The sequence below is a fragment of the Brassica napus genome, chromosome A3 (genome assembly GCF_020379485.1).
Source record: "Brassica napus cultivar Da-Ae chromosome A3, Da-Ae, whole genome shotgun sequence".
Lineage (NCBI taxonomy): Eukaryota > Viridiplantae > Streptophyta > Magnoliopsida > Brassicales > Brassicaceae > Brassica > Brassica napus.
Window position 1 is genome coordinate 3848542 of NC_063436.1, and position 20630 is coordinate 3869171.

Consider the following 20630-nt stretch of genomic DNA (forward strand, 5'->3'; position numbering starts at 1 on the left):
GTACTGTTTCAAATTCAACATCAATGATAGCATGCATTTATGGAGACAAAGACAGTGTATGCTTATAGAATTTACAAATGAATATACAAAGAGAAAACACCCAAACTATAATGAAAGAAGATGGTGGAATCACTCCTAATCTCACTTTTGTTTTTGTTATAACCTCCAATAAACCAACCTATGAAAACTCGTGTTAAAAAAAGATGAGTGTATATAACAAACGATATCAATGAGCCAAGTCTTCACTTCCTACACCGACACTGGATTTGTCAACGACTAGGCGTACATTGTATTGTTCGTAAACTCGTCCTCTATTCTCTGCCCACCACTCTTCTGCTTGTTTCTCGCTAAACCTCTTTCGGCTGTCATCACCAATAATCCTAGGATTATGTTCATTTCATCATCAACTTTAAAAGAAGAAAGAGAAAAGAATTGTACCTGAAACGGACGCGTTTGAGATCCCTAGCACCTCCCGGTAAGGCAGTGAGAGTGATGTACACACCAGGTTCATCTTGTTCAACCCATTCATTTTCATTACGAGCTTCACTTTCTTTTGCTCGTGTGCTGTTTCTATTTATTGATTCAGCAGCATGATTCGCTTGCTGTCGAAAACTTGCACCATCGAAAACAGGCGTGCTGGCCCCGTTAGCAAACATTGGGATGGTGTTTGGACCATCAGGATCACTTCCTCGACTGTTTGGGCGGTTTAAGGAGTTAGAAGAAGGGGCAACGTAATCAGGACTTGAACCAAACGAATTATGAGAAGGAGACTTGATTGTCCGGACTGATCCAACAGGTAACCTTTCGGCCATGTCTTTCAACTGCATGATTTTAATGAAACAATCAATAAGTTCCACACATCAATTTTCATTCAATTAAAAAGCGCACAGATGAAAAAGTTTACCTGAGCAGTAAGTGATTTAATCACATCTTTCGCTGCCTTGCATCTCGCTGTTTCTTCGCTAGCTATTGCTAGTGCTTCCTTTAGCTGTTTGGTTGTTCTTTCTAGTTCAACTTCTTGAAGCTGTGCCTTCCGTGTAAGATTTTCAACCTGTGATAATCGTTTGCTAGTGAATTAACAAAGGCAAATTGCAACGAAAGAGAGATAATGGCTCTATTTAGCAAAAGTTCTATATCCCTTAACTGAGTGAAATCCAGAATCTATGTCTAATCGAAAACAAAATAGCATGAGCTCACAAACTATGTTTTCCTGCTATATGTGTAATGCATTAAAGAGTGAACAATTACGGTATGAGGAACATGAATTAGAGTGTGGAAAGCAGCTTACTTGTGATCTTAGCATAAGCACCTCCTGGCTTACGTTATCATTGGTTCTCTTGGTATCATCCACGACAATTCTCGGTGTAATTAGCCCCGAAAGAGTTGGAGTTGGCGTTGTTGAGCGAGGTGGGCTTGGACGTCTTGATATTGGTGAAGTTGCACGAGACGCAATTCGGGAGCCTGGAACAGACGCTGAAAAGAATTTCTTTGATACTCCAAAAGTTGGATTAAAAGACTTGGTTATGTTCAGTGAACCCCGCTGAGAGCCTGGTACTGGTGAGACACGACTACTGTTAAACTCGTATTTCTTATTCTTCTTGGATCGGTTGTCCACTTGCCTCACGGGCTCCAACAATGAGAATCTAGTTAACTGTCCGTCGGATCTAGAATCCAACTTGTCATCTCTGTCAATTGCATCTGACCCCTGGTTGACACTTTCTCTTCGACTCAAAGAAGAATGAGACGATCCATCAGCTTCCATGGCCTTTTTCAATTTGTTAAAACACTTGTCACACACTCGAAATGGTTTGTTCTGGTTGGGTGCCATACACGCCTTCAGGGACTTTTTACTACTGCAAGAGTGGCAGAACACAAGTCCACAGTTATAGCAGTTGTGTCGCTTTCTCCTTAAATTGAAAGGCTGACGGCAACCTGAACACATGGACTGGTCCATCCCTGATGCCCACTTATGTAGGCAGACAGCCGCGGTAAAGTTAGAACCACATGCAATACTTTTCACCTGTTTATCCCTAAGCGACTCAACCAATGTTGGTGAATTTCTATCATCTACATCCCCATGGCCAAGTCTACCATTTGATCCTTTTCCCCATGTGTAAACCTCAGTCTTTGCAGTTAAAACTGCAACATGATAAGCACCGCAAGCAATTTCTTCGACAAAACTCTTGTGAAGTTTACCTTCAACACGAGCTGGTACCTTTCCATCAGCATGTGGGTTTCCAAGCTGACCATAAACAGGGCTACCCATAGTATAGACATTGCCCGATGTTGTTAGGGCAACTGTTAGGCTATGTCCACACGCAACTTGACAAAAATTGGGTTCTACAAGAGCTGCGACACAGGTAGGCACAAGTTTTGGTTCTTTGTCACCGTGCCCAAGACGACCCTTGTCACCATCACCCCATGTAAAGAGCTTTCCTGAGGAGCAGTTACTAGAACTCGAGCTTCCAACCATGACTTCTACAACTGCGGCTGTGTGCCATACACCGCAGGCTGCCCTGACAGTGCGAAGACCTTTCAAAGAGTCTACCTCTCTAGGTATGAAAACACTTTTCTTGTCTCCATGTCCTAAAACACCAAAGGTCCCATCACCAAAAGTGAACAACTGCCCAGCAGAAGTCACAACAGCTGTGTGGTAAGGTCCACAGGCGATGGATGATACATGTATCCCTTCCATAAGAAAGTTCACTCTTTTCGGGATCCAGTGACTAACTTCATTTCCATGTCCCAGAATACCAAAATCTCCTTTACCCCAGGTATACAAATCCCCCGATAGAGAAACTGCACAGCTATGGTATTCGCCACATGCTACAAGCTCAATATTTGTGGTACCGAGTGCATCAATAAGCTTCGGATGTTGAACATTAGAATCTACACCATGGCCAAGTCTACCCTCTGATTCCTCTCCCCAAGAAAAAGTTTCTCCTTGTTTTGTGACAAGGACAGCATGCTGTCCACCACAAGCAATATTCTGGACATCAAGTACTATAGAAGATTCTAAAGCTTTTGGCACTAAGGAATCCATTTTGATCTCAAACGAACTTCCAACTCTATGGCTTCCACCACCTAAAACACCTTCACCTATTCCTTCTCCCCAAATGAAAACGTCTCCCAACGCATCTCCATCATCATGACCAGAACCATGGCTCGAAGAACTGATCGCACTTGACAGACTAACTCTAAAAGCATCCATACTCATACCTTTCATATGACCATGTACCGAATCAGAGGCTCCAGATGACAAAGAGTGAACCGAAATAGCTGCCGGATCTGAGGGAAAAAATCCTTTTGGAGGAAGTGCATACAACGACATGTCTGAAAATGCCTTATCAATGCCATTCTTAGGCGGACTCTCATATGGACTGTGAAGACGATGGTGGTTAGAGCCATCCTGAAAGGTAACATAAGATTGCCTTAGTTAAGACATGCACAAAAATGAAACGGGATATTTCATTCTAGTACCTTCAGGAAACTTTCATTGCTGCTAAATGGAGAATGCAAAGGGGAGCTTCTCCGGGTGTATGTCCTTGGACTAGTAGCTTCGGATGGAGTCCCATCACTTCTTGATTCGGTTCTCCATCTCCGTTGATGGCAACGAGAGATTAAGGCTTTTAAACCACTAAACCACACTTCAGCCTCATCTTTATCCTTGCATATCTATGAAATAAAATTCTTAATTAATGATCTTTCAATAATAACAGACATTTTAGTAATGGAATAATAATGATTCATAGAGGAACCTAGAAAAAGAATATACTATAAAAAAAAACTCACCACATCCAATGACCTCTCGTTATATATCAGCGAGAAGGATTGATATTCTTTCTCTGGACGTGGATATCTCTGGAAAATAGGCTGCAAGAGAAACACCATTGCAAGACTTATCAGAATAGCACATTAGATATGCAAGATCTAAAATTGCAACATACGACTAAAGAAAGTGCGATGGAAGTCAAATCCAGACCGACCTGCCTTGCTAAAGGAAAATGAAAAAAAAAATGAATCCAATCAAGCGTAGCATAATCAACAAACATTCTTGTGAGTTTATGTTGAAGAAACGACAGTAAGAAAAGAGCAAATTCAGATCACATTAGGAGGACAATCCGCCTCAGAAAAATGACAGTAGAGCTCAAAGACAACCATGAGATGACACTCCTACTCCGCAGAAATAGAGATCCAACCAAATAAACGCAATGAAAAAAAAACTAGAACTAGTCTCACGAAACTTAATTCTGAACATTGATTGCCAGTTTAAGGGAGAATTAACTGACATTGTCCACAAATGTCAAAACTTACAGTACGCTGCCCAGATATGATCCTGGAAACATGGCTCAGCTTCAAATGTTTCTCTTCGTTCCCCGAGAACCATATCAACACAGATTCATCCTACAAGCCAAACTATTTATTAAGACACAGAACAACAAGACCCCCGCATACATCAAGCGGCATAGAGGCAATATAACAACGCAAAAGGACTCTATAGGCTCATAAAGAATCCTCAGTTTAAAAAAGAATGGAAAGTTGCCGAAAAAATCTTGCATAGAACTTAAGGAAACGAAAGGAACAAGACTTACATTAGAAAGGCGAAACGGACAGAACTTGGGCTTTCCCCTTCTTCCATACTTGAGCAAATAAGCTCCCTTTTTCAGAGCAGTGATAGCCTGAGCCAAATCGTTAAAAGAAACCCGTAAATAAACAAAAGGTGGAATATTTTGGAAATGGTTGATGTCAGCTAAGAAACAATTATATAAATAAAACTTTAACAAAGAGAAGAAGCAGTGGACGCACACACTAAAAAACTATCAAAACGACAAGATGAACCTGAACAAGGGGATAAGATTTTAAATGGAGATGATCAAATACTACATTCTAAGAAACTTCACTCGATATAACTCTAACAAGACTTGCTAAGAACTCACGAACTAAATTATATAGCTTTGACTCAAGCTTGGAGACTCCAAAAGTGGACTTAAGAGTCTTAAGTACTTAGCTAAACCTCGTCACTAACCTAGAATTCGAACGCCTAACTTCTCAAATTCGCAATTCCACAGATTCACTAGAACTTGAAACCTAATTATAGCAATGGAATCACAAAACAAAGACCTAGATTGACTATAAATAGCAACATCGCCGAATTGACCTGCTCAACATCCCTCGCAACTGGGCCGCCGGCTCTGCTAAGATCCGATGTCATCCGTGCGTTCCTCGACATAAACACAAAAAGTTTTTCCTCTCAGTAGCAAACCCCTTGAGTCACACTGCTCGAGCTGAAATGCGATGAATCGAAAGAATACGTCGTCGTTGGAACACGAAATCCTCTCCGCATAGCTATGAATCGATGATCTACGGTTTGAATTCCGAGCAGAGCAGCTTCGAATTCAGCTCGTGCAGATTCGAAATCGATCCCTGAACAAGTGGCGCCGCTCAAATCGAAAAGTATACAAAGGCAAATGTGTGTGTGTGTGTGTGTGCTCTGGATCCTGAATAATAATGGACTCTTTTGAATCGCGTGAGGGGTTGAGAAGGAGAGAAAGAGAATCTAGAGACATGCCATCATTGATCCCAGTTTATAGCGAGAGAGAGAGAGAGAGAGAGACCAAAAGGCAGACTCTGACTAGAGAGAAAGATTACTTTATTTTTCTGCTTTACCATCATCGTCAATTACGTGCTCGGTTCGGTTCAATTCGATTCGGTTCAGTTCGGTTCAAAATTTTTAGAGCCGGTTATGATTATCAAACCTTCTAAATGACCGAGAGGGTTATTATTTTTCTTTGAGGCAGGGTATCGGAATCAATCTCGCCGCATCTCCGTTTCTCGATTCGGATCTCTGACCCACCCACCCACCACTCCCCACCTTCTCTACCTCCCTTCCTCAGATAAGAGGCTTCTTCTTCTTCTTCTTCACCAATTGATTCACGGAAAAGATCTTTCTTTTACCACCCAATCTATTTATTTCAGCTGCCATGAGTTCTGTTACAGCGATCGTGGATGAGCAGCAAGTGGTCGAAGCTATTCAGGATTTGGCTCTTCAAGATCAGGTTTTTTCTTCTTACTCTAATCTTCGCGTTTCCAGATCATATTGTTTTTGCTTTGTAGCTCTTTGCTTCATTGTTGAAATGTATACCTTTGTTTTTTTCTTGCATTGATGTGTGTTTAATTTCGAATTGGGCGTTTAGGGTTTGCTAAAGTTTGCAGCTTTAGTTATTTTATCAGTGTGGAGTGAATTTGCTAGTGAAATCCATCTTTATGTCTTAATCTGAACCTTGTTTAGGGCAAAGAGAAGATCCAGGAAGAGACCCATGAGCTCAATTTCGGAAACCATGGCGGCTGTTGTGCGATATGCTTGAATGCAATTCCTCTTCAAGAGACTGCTATGGTCAAAGGCTGTGAACATACTTACTGGTATATACAATTCTAGAGTCTTGTCTTGGTTTCTTTGAGATTGGGTTTTATGTTTTACTAGTTAAGAAGTTGTGGTATGAACATTTTATTGTTTGTGTTTAGAAACTGACTTTTATCATTTAGTTTTGTTAAAATGATTTATTTGATTTTCTATTTTATTCAGTGTGACATGCATACTTCGTTGGGCGAGTTGCAAAGAGAGTCCTACATGCCCGCAATGTAAGCATCCATTTGATTTCCTCAGTGTCCACCGGACTCTTGATGGCAGGTGATTTGTTGTCTACATGTCGTAAACTATTAGGAATTTTCTGTGCCTTTAACTAAATTCTCTGTTGTGTTTCTATGCAGCATTGAAGATTTTTTGTTTGAGGAGAGCGTGTGCCTTCTCCTGAGAGCCTCATGGTTTATACCGTTGGATGTGATGGTGGAACAGGCGTCATACAGCTACGGATACCACCATGATGATTTCGACATTCCTTGTGACTACGATGAAGATGATGACCTTGACGAGTTTTATATGCACGGGTCAGGTCTTCGCATTGGAAACCGGAGATGGGGTGACAATGGTTTTGTCAGATCCGGGCGTCAAGAAGCCAGGCCAGTCAAGAAACACAGTGGTTCTGGTTCTAGCTCTAGTTCCAGTTCTGGGTCGTCGTCATGTGAGCCTAAGGATAAGCAGGTGAAGACTACAAATACAACTGGAAGACGTGCAAAGAGGGCGATGAAGCGGGAGGCTGCTAACAAAGCAGCTGAAGTAGCTTCAGCAGCAAAGCACGAGGCTCATTTGGTTAGGTTGGGAAGGAAGTGAGTGTGGATGCTCCTCCCTGTAAGTAAACCGCGCTATTAAAAAGCTCCCACCCACTTGCATGAGTTAGTGTCATCCTCTGTACAGCAACTAGTTTTTAATGTTGTGGTATATCTTCAGTCACACCACTGTATGAATACACAGTTGTGACCTTTGTTGTCTCATACAATTAATTCTTCAACAACCATCTATATCATTTGACTCTGTTCATTAAACCTTGAAGCTTTTGTTTAAAATAATTGATTATATGAGATGTCTAGTGTGTTTTTCTTGGGTGAATATTTAAAAGTGGGGCAGACTTCATGGTTGGTGGAGTTTAAGCATCTGAACAATCTAGAAGCCAAAAAGAAAAGCAAGTTATGTTGAAGAACGTGTAAATAACTAAAAACTCAAATTGAAATTGATAACCAACACACTTTCTATTCACACATGGGTGGTGTGATGTGGTGTGGTCCAACCACGCACGCGAAATGTATTGAATAAAGCGGAAAGGAATCATTCGGTGATGCTTGTTTTAGGTTATGTGGCTTCTTAAATGTTATCACTTTGTTTATCTGGTTACTCTTTAATGCTACAAAAGAGCAAAACCAACAGAGATGGTCCATATGGCTAAAGTTACTTGCCCAAAAAGGGGTCTCAAGGTTTACAATATTCCGTTTGAATAACGATAAAAGGTTGCTTTTAGTTTTATTTTATGTATCGTCTGCATGGCCTAACAGCCTTTTTACAGAACGATACAAAGTTGATATTAGTTTACAATATGACAAAAGGGCCCGCATGTAACGGAACACCATTGCTTGAGATTCCCCAAGTTTAGAAATAACCTAAATCAGATTCTAAGGGGGTTGTGAAGTCCCAAGCACTTCAACTATAAATCAAAAGTATAGTTTTTCAAGAGAAATGTCTTCACCCTGATGAACGCATTCATCAACGTTTAAAATCCTCTTTCTTTTAAATCAAGCAAATATCTATTTATGGAAAAGAGAAGAGAGGCATGGCTCTCTAATTAATTCTTTCTTTCATCAAAATCATTAATTAGTTACCATGATTTTAGAATTATTGAGAATCTAGATGTTGAGGTTCCATCGGTTAATGCGCGTTTGTAGAAAGGGGAAAGTTAACCGATGAAATCTCAACATCTCGTTTGTTTTGTTTTCTTTAAACGTTACGCAAACTACATAGTATCATGTTTCTCTAACGAGGTTTAAATAAAATGGCTATATATGCAGAATGCTGGATGGACTCCAGTGCCACAGTTCGGAGGGTGGGACCAAAAAGGAATAGACGCAACAGACTACTCGGTTGTGTTTACTAAAGCTCGCGCTAACAGGAAGCTGAACAAAGCTGATGTCTCACATTCTTTGGGAAGCGAACAAGAACTCATGGCAAGTGCTCGTCGTCACCACTACCAGCAACATCTTAACAATCGCCGCGAAACTCAAGATGATGACCCTGTCATGGTAACACATCTATCTCTCTCTCTACTTACCCTACTTCTTTGAATTATTTGTTATATCCACCTTGTCAGATGATCCATTTCCCCTTAGTAAACGCGCATGGATCATCACAAGGTGGTATAAAAATTAAATCACCAAAAAATTTCTCTTGCGTCACTAGTTTAATTTTGTGTTTCTGCATGGGGTTATACATGAATTTTACTACACTTCTTTCTCAACTCATAGACATAACTGAACCGGTGATGTTCAAGTTATGAGTTGGACAAGAATTTCCTTGAAAATGTAAATTTATTTTAGAACATATTTAAATTTATCATCCCATATTAATCGTTAGAATTCAAATGATGGGAAAGCAAAAAAATATAGATATAAAATTTGTGATCAAAATTTCTAGCATAGTGAATTAGTAGTTAACATTACTAAGTTAATTACCGTGCAGAAGAAGAAGAGGATCTTGACCTACATCAATTGTTGCATCAGACCAAACTAGGGCCTTTGTTCCACAAAGTTGCAATTGTAAAGACATCAGTGTTCTTGTAATCTATCTGCCTCATCTGTAAAGATACTCATGGTTGGTGTATACATTTGGGTTGTGCCTTCACGTCCGATATGAGAGTAAGATAACATGAATCAAATTTCTGTCAGATCCCACATATTAATTATCAATTACGAGCCATGTTTGCAATGTCGCCGTGAACGTTCGAAGTATAGATGAGTGAGTATAAAGACGAAGTTACATGTAATTGTGAATGTGAGAGATATCTTCCTACACACACTTGGTCGAGTGTTTTACACTGTACTTGAGTGTGTTTCTTAACAGCAATGGTAAAGGAACAGTAAGCCTTGATAGTTTAAGTTACTTGTAACATGAAAGAGGTCTTGCCACTACAAACATAAACAAACATCTCAGTAATAACACAAAAGAACAAAACCTGGAAGGGAAAATCAAAACATCTTTTGGGAAAGGGAGAGGAGGTTTAAATCTTGTTGAATGCGACGATGTCAACACTCTGGATGTACTCGTTGTTAGGTTCACAGGTGAGATAGTCCTCAATGAGGTTGTCTGGGGAGACGAGGTCATCAACAATTGTGAGCATGATCGTGAGCTTCTTGATACCGTAACCAACTGGTACCAGTTTTGCTGCAACCAATTTAAACAGAATAAAACACTCGATTACAAAACTGGCTGACGCAAATAGTTACAACCCTTGCACTATTTTTTTCACTGCAAGTATAGACAAATGGGGATTGTGGACTTACAAGCTCCCCATAGAAGACCAGGCATCTCAACAGAGCGAACACACGCCTCCAGTTTCTTCATGTCAGTCTCGTCATCCCATGGTTTAACTTCCATGAGCACAGATGACTTTCCACCTAACCAAATTTTTAACAAATAGATGAGAATGAGAACTCATCAATTAATTAGTTACCACAAAGACAGAAGTTAGATGCTTGCAGTAAAACAAATAAAGAGGCTTACTCTCTTTGGGCTTCTTGGTGTCCTTCTTAGCAGCCTCCCTCTCCTCAGCAGCTTTCTTTTCCTCCTCAGTCTCGTCACCAAACAGATCCATGTCATCATCATCTTCATCAGCTGCAGCAGTTGCTGGTGCCTGATCACAATCCATGGAAAATAGCTAAAACACGCGCTCAAAGTTTCTTCTACTGAACACAACTCGTGGACAGAGCAGTCTTCAATACTACTATAATGATTACTCTTTTCAAAGTCTATGATTTCTATTAAGCAGAAACTTAGAACATAACAAAGAAACTTAGATTTGAACAAGAATCAAGCATTCAGGTATAGACCCTTCAGACTGAGCAGGTGCCTGTTAATTAATCAATGTGAAACTAGTTAAAACAGACGCACAGTTCTACGATTTCTACTAAGCAGAAACACAGAACGTGTCATTGTCTAATAACAGAGCACATAAAGAATCAAGCTTTCAGGTAAAGGCACCTCAGGTTGAGCAGCAGAGCCACCGATTGACACTCCAACAGCTTTTCCAGGGAAGCTGCAACAAATTCGAAACTTGTAAGTTACTGAAAGTCAAATAACAATCCAAATCTTAACAAACCGATCCAAAGTTTTCGAAAGGACGAACCTTTTAGCAAGGTGTGAAGCGACGCAATCGTACCACTTGCTAGCATTCGGGAAAGCATCGCTGGGTTTCTCCGAAACGGCAGCGTAGACCTTCACATCATCCACAGACAATTGATCTCTGCGAAATCAAACAGAGATCGAAGCAATGGAAAGGTTAACGAATCGTGTAGCGAAAGAAGGAAAGTGAGAAACTTACCCGGAGATGTATGTTTTTCCGGTGAGGTGATCCTCCACGGATTTGACACCCTGCTCTGTGTGTAGATCTGAGAAGGTAACCGCCATTGAAGCTGCTTTAGGAGGGAGGGAAAGAGATTATGAGAAGTAGAAAGAGAGACTGAGCCACTGAGAAAACCCTAAACTTGACTTGATTAGGAAATAAACTTGTATGGGCTAAGCTGAATTTATTATTTGGGCTTTATAATGGGCCTTTAGATTGCTCAGAGTCCGGGAAGAATAAATTTGGGTTTAGATTTTCTCCGATTAACCTTCATCAATGTGTCCTCATTGTGATTTGTGTAGCTATGTCTAAGATCCGGGCGTACAAAAATTTGAACAATTTAATAATTAAATTGCTTTCTACTTAATTTGCGAATACAAAAATGGCGTGGTCACACATGATACCCGCGAATAATGGTTAGATGTTTGAAGACTTCAAGCTCATCTTAATTGACAATCAGATATTTAAGCATGTGTAGACGATACACTTTTCAAATACTCGGACATTTCCCTGAAAGTTTATCAGCTTGAAATTTTTTTCGTAATATATCTTTTATTTTATAGTGGTGAAAACTTTTTATTTAACCAAAATTAGAAAAGTACTCCTGGTGCAAGGCTATTTGGGTAACATTCTTAGAAATATTAATTAGTTTAGCTAGTTTCGATCAAAAAATATGAATTAAAGATAGGTTTTGGATGCATAACCTGATAAAATATGGGATTTTTGCAAAATTGACCTATAACTTAAAGTCAAACACAAAACTAACCTCCTTTTTTTTTGAAAATTGGTTTTGCCCTATTCACCCCACAAGTTCATATAATTTACGAAAATGCCATCCATTTTTTTTTTATTTTTTTTTTCGAAAATGACATTTTTACTCTCTCACCCTCATCATCTTCAAGTAATTACAAGATTGTCATTGTCATCAATACCACAACCACCATGAACAACCAATTTGAAGCTCTTAATGCTCCTAAAATCGATTTACCCTTCTTCTTTTTCTATTCTTGTGACCTAAACACAACATATCTCTCACTTTCTCTCCACAATGAGCTAAAAAAACTCAAGATTTTGATTCTAAAATTTTTATGGTTCATAGAGTCATAGAAGCTAACGATTATGGGTGGGTGACTTCCGTTTGTGATTCTGTGTGCTTGGAGAAGCCTTATGTATGCTAAGGAACTTATCTCACTAATTTAAGGTATGACATCGAGTTTTTTTCCAGATCTGTTCGTCAGACGACTTACTTGGGAAGTCGTCTGGCTGTAGACGACTTACCTTTCAGTCGTCTGGCTGTAGACGACTTACCTGGAAGTCGTCTGGTCAACGCAGAGGTTATTTTTGCAATTGACTTTGAAATCTGTAACCTGAGACGACTGAAAGTTAAGTCGTCTACTATTGTTTGGTTTCAAAAAAAATTCCAAAGAACCTAGACGACTTACATTTCAGTCGTCATAGGTTAGTTTTGTATTTGACTGGATAATTTCAGAAGTTTGACTTCCCCAGACGACTTACATTTCAGTCGTCTGGCGAAAATTAAAATAATAATATTTTTTTTAAAGTAAACGACTTACAATTAAGTAGTCATAGGTTAGTTTTGCAATTGAAAAAAAAAACTTCAAGATTTAATTATACACAGACGACTTATAATTCAGTCGTCCACCAGACGACTTAATTGTAAGTCGTCCAGGATTTTTTTCCGAGATTCTGGTCAAACCTCGTAAATCCTGGACGACTTACATTTCAGTCGTCTCGTGGACGACTGAATTATAAGTCGTCTGTATATAATTAAATCTTGAAGTTTTTTTTTCAATTGCAAAACTAACCTATGACGACTTAACTTTAAGTCGTCTACTTTTAAAAAAATATTATTATTTTAATTTTCACTAGACGACTGAAACGTAAGTCGTCCAAAAAGTCAAACTTCTGAAATAATCCAGTCAAATGCAAAACTAACCTCTGACGACTGAAATGTAAGTCGTCTAGCTTTTTTGGAGTTTTTTTTTAACCAAACAATAGTAGACGACTTAACTTTCAGTCGTCCGAAATAACAGATTTCAAAGTCAATTGCAAAAATAACCTCTGCGTTGACCAGACGACATATAGTTTAGTCGTCTAGACAACTTAGATTGAAGTCGTCCGCGTCTTCTCCACTAGTTTTTAAGTCTTCTACGTTAGTTTATGAATAACTTGTATTTTTAAGAGTGATAAGTAACTTCAAGATATGTAAAACTCATATTTACAAAATATGTTCTCTCCCTTAGTTTTACTAAATTTGACTAAGTTTTTCAATGCAAACTTATAAAAAATATGATATGCTTTGACTAGTTACTATTGTTTGTTTCCATCTCTTACCAACATTCTTGTTTATTAAGATGAGAAAAAGGCCATTGGAGTTTATTATTGCATATGAGAGATCCAAAGATAAGAAAAAGGCTACTGAAGTCTATTATTTCATTGATTTGTAAATGTGTAAACACATTGTTAGCACATTTAATACATCTTGGAAAACATTATTACTGATTTTACAAAAAATTCACAACTAAAAGAGTATACATGCAATTCATAAAACAGATCACAAACAAAACTATTATAGATCATTCATCTACAAAGACAACCTTGGATTCCACTTGAGTAGACAAGACCAGACAACTTTTAAGAAGTTCAGACGACTTCTAAGAAGTCCAGACGACTTCCAGGAAGTTCAGACGACTTTGCCAGAAGACTTTTAGGAAGTTCAGACGACTTCCAGACGACTTTACAGGAAGTCCAGACGACTTTACAGGAAGTCCAGACGACTTTTAGGAAGTCCAGACGACTTCCAGACGACTTCCAGATGACTTCCAGACGACTAACAAGTAAGTCGTCCCAGAAGTTTTCCAGATATGAAAAACCTGCATATTAAATCCAGATCTGAAAAACCTGCATATTCAAAAACGTTCAAATGGCTTAAAAACAGAAAAAAATGAGTGGAAGATTATATAAATCTACCTTTACAGAACACACAAAAATACATATCTAAAAATAATAGATCTACCTTTAAATTAGTGGAAGATGAGTACCAAATAATTAAAAACCTGCAAAAAAAAATAGATTAGTAACAAAGACATGAGACAAAATTGAAAAATTCATATAAAGTTTGGTGTTTTCAAGTTAAAGAGATTAGAGTGGGTTTGGAGAGTTTTAGTTTGGGAAAAAAGTAAGAACTTTATACAACAAGAAGTTACCAAATGAAGAAAAATCAGACATAAGAACTTACCAAAACGCTCAGAAAAATCCAGACGACTTCCTAGAAGTCCAGACGACTTCCTGGAAGTCCAGACGACTTCCTGGAAGTCCAGACGACTTCCTGGAAGTCCAGACGACTTTGTCAGAAGACTTCCAGATGACTTCCAGACGACTTCCAGACGACTAACATGTAAGTCGTCCCAGAAGTCTTCCAGATCTGAAAAACCTGCACATCAAATCCAGATCTGAAAAACCTGCATATTCAAAAACGTTCAAATGACTTAAAAATAGAGAAAATGAGTGGAAGATTAGATAAATCTACATTTATAGAACACACAAAAATACATATCTAAAATTAATAGATCTACCTCTAAATTAGTGGAAGATGAGTATCATTTGATTAAAAACCTGCAAAAGAGATAGATTAGTAAGAAATACATGAGACAAAACTGAAAAATTCATATAAAGTTTGGTGTTTTCAAGTCAAAGAGATTAGAGAGAGGTTGGAGAGTTTTAGAATGATGAACATTACATTTTTGTTGCAGCCATTTGAGAGGAGGAGAGAGAATGTGTAAATTTTTCTTTATATAGGGAGACAAAAAATCCAATTAGATTAAATATTTTTGACTCAGACGACTTCCTGGACGACTTACATTTCAGTCGTCTGGTGAAGAAATTAAAACAGACGACTTACATGTAAGTCGTCCAGAAGAGTTTAATATTTTTAGCGGGAAATTAAATATTTTTAGCGGGAAAACTAAAATAGAAGACTTTCCAGATGACTTACAAGTAAGTCGTCTGGACGACTGAAATATACGTCGTCCGGGTAAATTATTTAACAGACGACTGAAATATAAGTCGTCCACACCCTAAACATAACCCCTAAACTTAATTATCTAATTAAATACTTCATAAAACCAAATCAAACTTGAAAAGTGTTTACTATACACAGAAATAAACACATATAGGTGAAAACTAATTTTTGAAAAAAACATTTTAGTTTTCCAAAATCTATCCCTAACAATACATACAATACTACAACATATGTTTGCCAAACTCCTAAACCAAAGTATTTCATGATTCACTACTTCCACTCATATATCTTCAAAACAAATCAATTTTATCATATCTTAATTTATATCAGTTAAAACTGTTTATAATTACTTGATTTTTATTTTTTACGCATCAAAATATTTTTTTACAAGATTTATAAATTATTTTTAAAATAAACTGGTACCAGACGACTTACACTTCAGTCGTCCAGACGACTTACACTTCAGTCGTCCAGACGACTTCCAACATCTCAGACGACTCAGACGATTTACTGGGGCTATATTCGTAAAAATGGCTTCTGTTTTTTTGTTTGGTCACAAGGGGCTGAGCTGTAATTTCACTAGGCTTTTAGGTTAGTTTTGCATTTGATTCAAGTTTGGGTATAGGTTTGGAATTAAAATCAAGTTGTGGGTTAGTTTTGGCAAAAACCCCATAAAATATTCGCTTCAACATTTATATGCAAATAAATCTCTAAATTTGTGGGGGAAAAAAATTTAGACTCCAAATTATTGAAATTTTTACGAAATGGTTTACGGTCCCAAATTTACAAGGATAGTATGGAGATGGAGGCAGTTTTTATTTTTATCCTTTTTTTGTCCGAAGATAAAAAAAAAGCAGCTTATATTCAAATTTTTATTATAAAGTTTAGCTGGCTTGAATTTTTCATCGAGATTCCCAAATCGGCGTTGTCGATGTATCGTATATGTGAAAATAAGGTTGAGAACCAAGAACGCTAATAAACTAGGGTTATAATCAGAAGCATCCTAATCTGAATATATTCTTGCTGTCGCCCGTGTGCTTGTGTTTGACCATAGTTGACTAATAACTAAGTTAAAGTGAAAGTTTATGGCTAAAATCGAAATGAGCTAACGAAAAGCAATACTAGAAAGTAGTGGCCAAGTGGTGACTAAATAAATTGCCAACTCCATAGCCATTGGCCCATTGTTGCTAACTTTCAGTAGGCAATTAGAGCATCAACATCGCTAGGGTATCATATAAGAGTAGGCAATCAATCCATCTATCTGTTACAAAAAGATTCTATTTGTTAAAAGATTGTTGCAAATTCCTTGGCCATATCAAAAAGTTCCTGTAGACTCCCGCTTCACCACCTTTTCTTTTTATTATGCACCAAACAGTGTGGCTCTTCTCCATCATGTTCTTGTTTTTTACGTAAAGCACATGCAGTTGATTAAATGGAGTTTATTTCTAATATTCCTTTTGATTAAGTTTGTATTATGCATATGGCAAAATCATTTACAAGAAAGATCATGATCTTTGATTCTCTGCACTACTTTAAAGAAATTAAAGAACAACAAAAATATAATAAACCCAGTCGCTGGATCACATGAGAAAAATATGTCAATAAATTAAAATAAGACTATTTTGGATCGAAAAATGAGACAATATATATAATTTTTTACGTTTCGAGATATCAACTTGTCATGGGTAGAATCGCCTCTGAAAACCCACGTGATTCTCTATATTTTATTGTTTCTTTTTTGTATTTATATGTAGTTCATTTGATATCTACAATGCGGTTAAATTGGAGTTCATAATTTGCAAGAGCAAGACAGGGACTAAAGTTTCAAAATCATTCCTTGCTTCGGCTCTCTTTGTCCTTGTACGATCTTCTTCTCTTTTCCATTTTTCTTGAATGTTCATTTAAAGTTACTTACCTGCTCCGTTTTAACATTCTTTTTCTTTACTAGCTCAAGAGCTTGGTCTTGGTAAACATTATTAAATTAAACCTGATATTATATTGTAAGCTCATATCTTAAATCAGAAGAAGCTCATATCCAAATTAAACAATGCAAGTTCCGTTTTCTTTTTCATTGAAAGTATGTATATTTGCTTTTGGGGACGTTTTGTTTTTTCTTACGTTTTTGTAGGGATAAATGGCGTCTTTTAAAGAGTTAATGTGTATTGTTTTGAGTAGTTAAATACTCATTTACTTGGAACAAGTGGTCATTCATGCAAAACTCTGTTCTAGCCTTGTAGGGTTTGGTTTAGGATTCAAGGTTTAACTTTTAGATTTTTTTTTTCCTTTTAAAAAGCTAGACACAATCCTAAGTTTGGTCATTAAAAAGGTGAAAGTTCTGTCAAAAGTCGCTACCAGTGTATGTACTTGTGTACGAGTTCGTGATTGATCTAATCATTGGTACATTTTTGTATTCTTAGGATTTGGTCAAGCTTCAGGGCTCTTCACAGAGCCATTGATGTCAAACCGCATTGCAAACGTATCGGTTGAAGGTGACATAGGGATGTCAGAGAGGAGAACTAGCAACGAAGGAGAAGTCGTTATCAATGTTTCAGAAGGGTCAAGAGACCAATCAGCAGCTCCTTCCAAGGTAGCTGAGTCAGATGCGGGGACCGTGAAACCAGATCCCTTAATCATCCCACCTCCTGAAAGCTATAAGTTCTCTGGCAGCACTCATAAGCCGCCTAAAGTTCCAACTGAAGGTCTAACTCGGAGGAAATCTCTTGCGAGGTCAGTTTACTCCAAGCCCAACTCAAGGTTTGGGCAACAACAGTCCTATCGGTACGATAAAAGTACTATTGTTGAGGAAAATGGTGGAACCCTTAGGGAACATTTTGGAGCTGCCTCGTTTTCAAGGAACTCTTTTAATAGAGCTTCCCCTAATAACAATTCGAATAGGAGTGTTCGCTCAAATGCTGCCCTGAGTAAAGTTGCTGAGGAGGAAACCGATGAAAATGAGGAAATCTACGAAAAGGTTAAGCTGCACCGAGTGAAGCGTGGTGGAATGAAACCTCTGGCTCTCCTTGAGTTTCTACTTTTTTTAGTCATTCTTTGTACTTTGGTCGTGAGTTTAACAATTGATAAGGTGAAGGAGCATTCCATTTGGGGATTGGAAGTTTGGAAATGGTGTGTTCTTGTGATGGTGACTTTTAGCGGCATGTTGGTGACGAACTGGTTCATGCATTTAGCGGTGTTCATCATAGAGAAGAACTATCTCCTACGTAAGAAAGTGTTGTATTTTGTGCATGGTTTGAAGAAGAATGTTCAAGTCTTCATTTGGTTCAGCTTGGTTCTTGTTGCTTGGGTCTTTCTCTTCGACCATGACGAGAAACGCTCTCGTAAGGCCACCAAGTTTCTCGACTTCATAACATGGACTATCGTCTCCCTTCTGGTCGGGTCAATCATTTTCTTGGTGAAGACATTTGCCTTGAAAATCCTTGCTTCAAAGTTCAACGTCAGAAACTTCTTCGAGAGGATTCAAGAGTCTGTCTTCCACCAGTACGTTCTCCAGACACTCTCCGGACCTCCGCTTATAGAAGAGGCGGAGAGCGTTGGGCGCGTGCCGAGTACGGGCCATCTTAGTTTCACGAGCACCAAGAATGGAACGGTGAAAGGGAAAAAAGTGCTTGATATGGGAAAGGTTCACAAGATGAAACAAGAGAAGGTCTCTGCTTGGACAATGCGAGTTTTGATTGAAGCGGTTGGAGCTTCAGGTCTCTCGACCATATCCAACACTTTGGATGAGTGTAGCAATCAGAAAGAGAAAGCTGATAAAGAGATAACTAACGAGATGGAGGCTGTGGCTGCTGCTTATGATATTTTCAATAATGTTGCTCAGCCAGACCACAAGTGAGTTTCACTACACAACTACTCTCCTTTAATTTTTTCTAGTTTTCATATTAATCATCCAAACTAAACTTGATATTGCATTCTCTTCAGTTATATAGAGGAAGATGACTTATTGAGGTTCATGATTAAGGAAGAGGTAGACCTTGTACTACCATTAATAGAAGGTGGTGAGACCGGAAAAATCACACGCAACGCTTTTACAGATTGGGTGGTAACGTTCCTCAAAATGCTTATATAAATATAAACATTTGTTTTTTTGTTCATGCATGCATATTTGTTAAAAAGTTTAAGGTAGTGTGTAAGCATGTGTTGTTATCTTTCACAGATTAACGTTTACACAAGTCGGAAAGCATTAGGACATTCACTGAACGACACAAAAACCGCGGTTAGACAAGTGGACAAACTTATAACCGGAGTCTTATCCGTCATCACTTTCATCATTTGGTTGGTGCTTCTAGATATAGCAACAACCAAGTTCTTGGTGGTCTTCTCCTCACAATTCGTGGGTCTTGCTTTCATGATCGGAAGCACTTGCAAGAATATCTTTGAGTCCTTTGTGTTTGTCTTCGTGATGCACCCTTATGACGTAGGTGATCGTTGCGTTGTCGACGGTGTACTGGTAAATAACTTTCAAAGTTTTTTTTGGCTCACTATTACTACTAAACTAAAACATATATTTCATTGGGTTTTCTTTTTGCTTTTTGAAGTTGCTGGTTGAAGAAATAGATCTTTTAACTACTGTGTTCCTCAAGCTTGACAACGAGAAAGTGTTCTATCCAAATGCGATTTTAATCTCGAAACCAATAAGCAATATGTACAGAAGTCCAGACATGGGAGATTCAATAGAATTCTCCATTGCATTCTCAACGCCTGCCGCGAAAATTGCCACTCTCAAGGAAAAAGTAGCAGAGTAAGTATTAAGCAAAACATTAACTCAGCTCACTCACTTACTATGTATTGACGAGAACTTGGTGTGTGTTTTGGTCAGGTTCTTGGTGCAGAACCCACAAAACTGGTATCCAGAACCATTGTTGATGGTGAAGGCGATTGAGAATGTGAACAAGCTGAATTTGAATCTGCTAGTAACACACACCATGAACTTCCAAAACTTCGGAGAGAAGAATCTCAGAAGAACCGGGCTGATCATCGCTCTTAAGCGAATACTTGAGGAGCTTGAGATCGATTACACCCTTCTTTCTCAAGAAGTTCACCTCACCGGTCACAAATGAGTGAAAGACCACTCTTCCTTCTCTTCTTATTGCATTTACTAAAGTAGTACTAGTTAGCTTCATTTGCTTCAGTTTAATTTTCAACTCATAAAACTTAATGTGGTTTCCATTTTCTTTGAGTACCAACGTTACTTTTCGGTATGGGTTCCTTTTTGTTTACTTTGTGGTACTATTTAAATCTGAGCGATCTGACACAACCATGTTACTAACACAGACCACTATACCATACTATATGCAGATCATACGAGTAGTTTTAGCCGGTTTAAGACCATTAAAAATTAATCGACCTAATTGGATTACTAGATCTGGTAAAAGGACTTAGTGATGATACATGGGTTTTCCTTTGTAAGCAATATAGTTTTGTCAACCGAAATAACTTGAGAAACAAGAAACTGAACGACCAAGCAATCTAGAAAAGAAAATCCAACCAAAGTAATCATGATAACGCCCGGTTATGTGAGGATAAAACTTTGACTGAAAGAATCCAAAACTTCTCGATCTATGCATGTTCTC

At 38.2% G+C, this 20630-nt stretch overlaps 5 protein-coding genes across 6 annotated transcripts; 3 read left to right on the forward strand and 2 right to left on the reverse strand.

Annotated features, from left to right (window-relative positions):
- Positions 1-13: 13 nt before the first annotated feature.
- On the reverse strand, positions 14-5625 carry LOC106434266 (PH, RCC1 and FYVE domains-containing protein 1-like). The gene is made up of 9 exons (XM_013875106.3): positions 5159-5625; positions 4593-4679; positions 4315-4404; positions 3793-3873; positions 3481-3675; positions 1289-3409; positions 905-1051; positions 439-821; positions 14-362 (listed from the first exon to the last, which is right to left on the reverse strand). Exons 1-9 carry the CDS (start codon positions 5228-5230, stop codon positions 227-229), a joined length of 3312 nt encoding a protein of 1103 aa, XP_013730560.1. The 5' UTR covers positions 5231-5625; the 3' UTR covers positions 14-226.
- Positions 5626-5786: 161 nt separating this feature from the next.
- BNAA03G07590D lies at positions 5787-7478 on the forward strand. Its single transcript, XM_013875143.2, has 4 exons — positions 5787-6056; positions 6290-6420; positions 6584-6688; positions 6769-7478. Exons 1-4 carry the CDS (start codon positions 5982-5984, stop codon positions 7226-7228), a joined length of 771 nt encoding a protein of 256 aa, XP_013730597.1. The 5' UTR covers positions 5787-5981; the 3' UTR covers positions 7229-7478.
- A 614-nt stretch (positions 7479-8092) lies between these two features.
- On the forward strand, positions 8093-9517 carry LOC106434323. Its single transcript, XM_013875164.3, has 3 exons — positions 8093-8217; positions 8455-8685; positions 9122-9517. The coding sequence occupies exons 1-3, from the start codon at positions 8200-8202 to the stop codon at positions 9170-9172; spliced, it is 300 nt and encodes a 99-aa protein (XP_013730618.1). The 5' UTR covers positions 8093-8199; the 3' UTR covers positions 9173-9517.
- Positions 9509-11155, reverse strand: LOC106434313 (elongation factor 1-beta 2). The gene is made up of 6 exons (XM_013875154.3): positions 10980-11155; positions 10785-10901; positions 10640-10694; positions 10163-10292; positions 9943-10056; positions 9509-9823 (listed from the first exon to the last, which is right to left on the reverse strand). Exons 1-6 carry the CDS (start codon positions 11063-11065, stop codon positions 9660-9662), a joined length of 666 nt encoding a protein of 221 aa, XP_013730608.1. The 5' UTR covers positions 11066-11155; the 3' UTR covers positions 9509-9659.
- A 5628-nt stretch (positions 11156-16783) lies between these two features.
- LOC106434330 (mechanosensitive ion channel protein 9-like) lies at positions 16784-20264 on the forward strand. Of its 2 annotated transcripts, none has more exons than XM_013875173.3 (6): positions 16784-16902; positions 17460-18888; positions 18979-19099; positions 19214-19507; positions 19596-19798; positions 19877-20264. In XM_013875173.3, exons 2-6 carry the CDS (start codon positions 17498-17500, stop codon positions 20115-20117), a joined length of 2250 nt encoding a protein of 749 aa, XP_013730627.2. In that variant the 5' UTR covers positions 16784-16902; positions 17460-17497; the 3' UTR covers positions 20118-20264. The 2 variants fall into 2 exon arrangements, with proteins under 2 accessions (XP_013730627.2, XP_013730633.2); XM_013875179.3 differs by lacking the exon at positions 16784-16902 and adding an exon at positions 16986-17368.
- Positions 20265-20630: the final 366 nt, after the last annotated feature.

Excerpts from the sequence above, each read along its gene's own strand:
- LOC106434266 (XM_013875106.3), bottom strand. The coding sequence starts at position 5,230 with ATGTCGAGGAACGCACGGATGACATCGGATCTTAGCAGAGCCGGCGGC. Across the intron at positions 3,874-4,314 it reads TCATATCTGGGCAGCGTACT|CCTATTTTCCAGAGATATCC; the intron begins GTAAGTTTTGAC and ends TTTCTCTTGCAG. Across the intron at positions 1,052-1,288 it reads TGCTTATGCTAAGATCACAA|GTTGAAAATCTTACACGGAA; the intron begins GTAAGCTGCTTT and ends CGATTATCACAG.
- BNAA03G07590D (XM_013875143.2), top strand. The coding sequence starts at position 5,982 with ATGAGTTCTGTTACAGCGATCGTGGATGAGCAGCAAGTGGTCGAAGCT. Across the intron at positions 6,421-6,583 it reads GGCTGTGAACATACTTACTG|TGTGACATGCATACTTCGTT; the intron begins GTATATACAATT and ends TATTTTATTCAG. Across the intron at positions 6,689-6,768 it reads CACCGGACTCTTGATGGCAG|CATTGAAGATTTTTTGTTTG; the intron begins GTGATTTGTTGT and ends GTTTCTATGCAG.
- LOC106434323 (XM_013875164.3), top strand. Across the intron at positions 8,686-9,121 it reads AAGATGATGACCCTGTCATG|AAGAAGAAGAGGATCTTGAC; the intron begins GTAACACATCTA and ends ATTACCGTGCAG.
- LOC106434313 (XM_013875154.3), bottom strand. The coding sequence starts at position 11,065 with ATGGCGGTTACCTTCTCAGATCTACACACAGAGCAGGGTGTCAAATCC. Across the intron at positions 10,902-10,979 it reads GGAAAAACATACATCTCCGG|AGATCAATTGTCTGTGGATG; the intron begins GTAAGTTTCTCA and ends TTGATTTCGCAG. Across the intron at positions 10,057-10,162 it reads CACCAAGAAGCCCAAAGAGA|GTGGAAAGTCATCTGTGCTC; the intron begins GTAAGCCTCTTT and ends AAATTTGGTTAG.
- LOC106434330 (XM_013875173.3), top strand. The coding sequence starts at position 17,498 with ATGTCAAACCGCATTGCAAACGTATCGGTTGAAGGTGACATAGGGATG. Across the intron at positions 19,100-19,213 it reads ACGCTTTTACAGATTGGGTG|ATTAACGTTTACACAAGTCG; the intron begins GTAACGTTCCTC and ends TATCTTTCACAG. Across the intron at positions 19,799-19,876 it reads CTCAAGGAAAAAGTAGCAGA|GTTCTTGGTGCAGAACCCAC; the intron begins GTAAGTATTAAG and ends TGTTTTGGTCAG.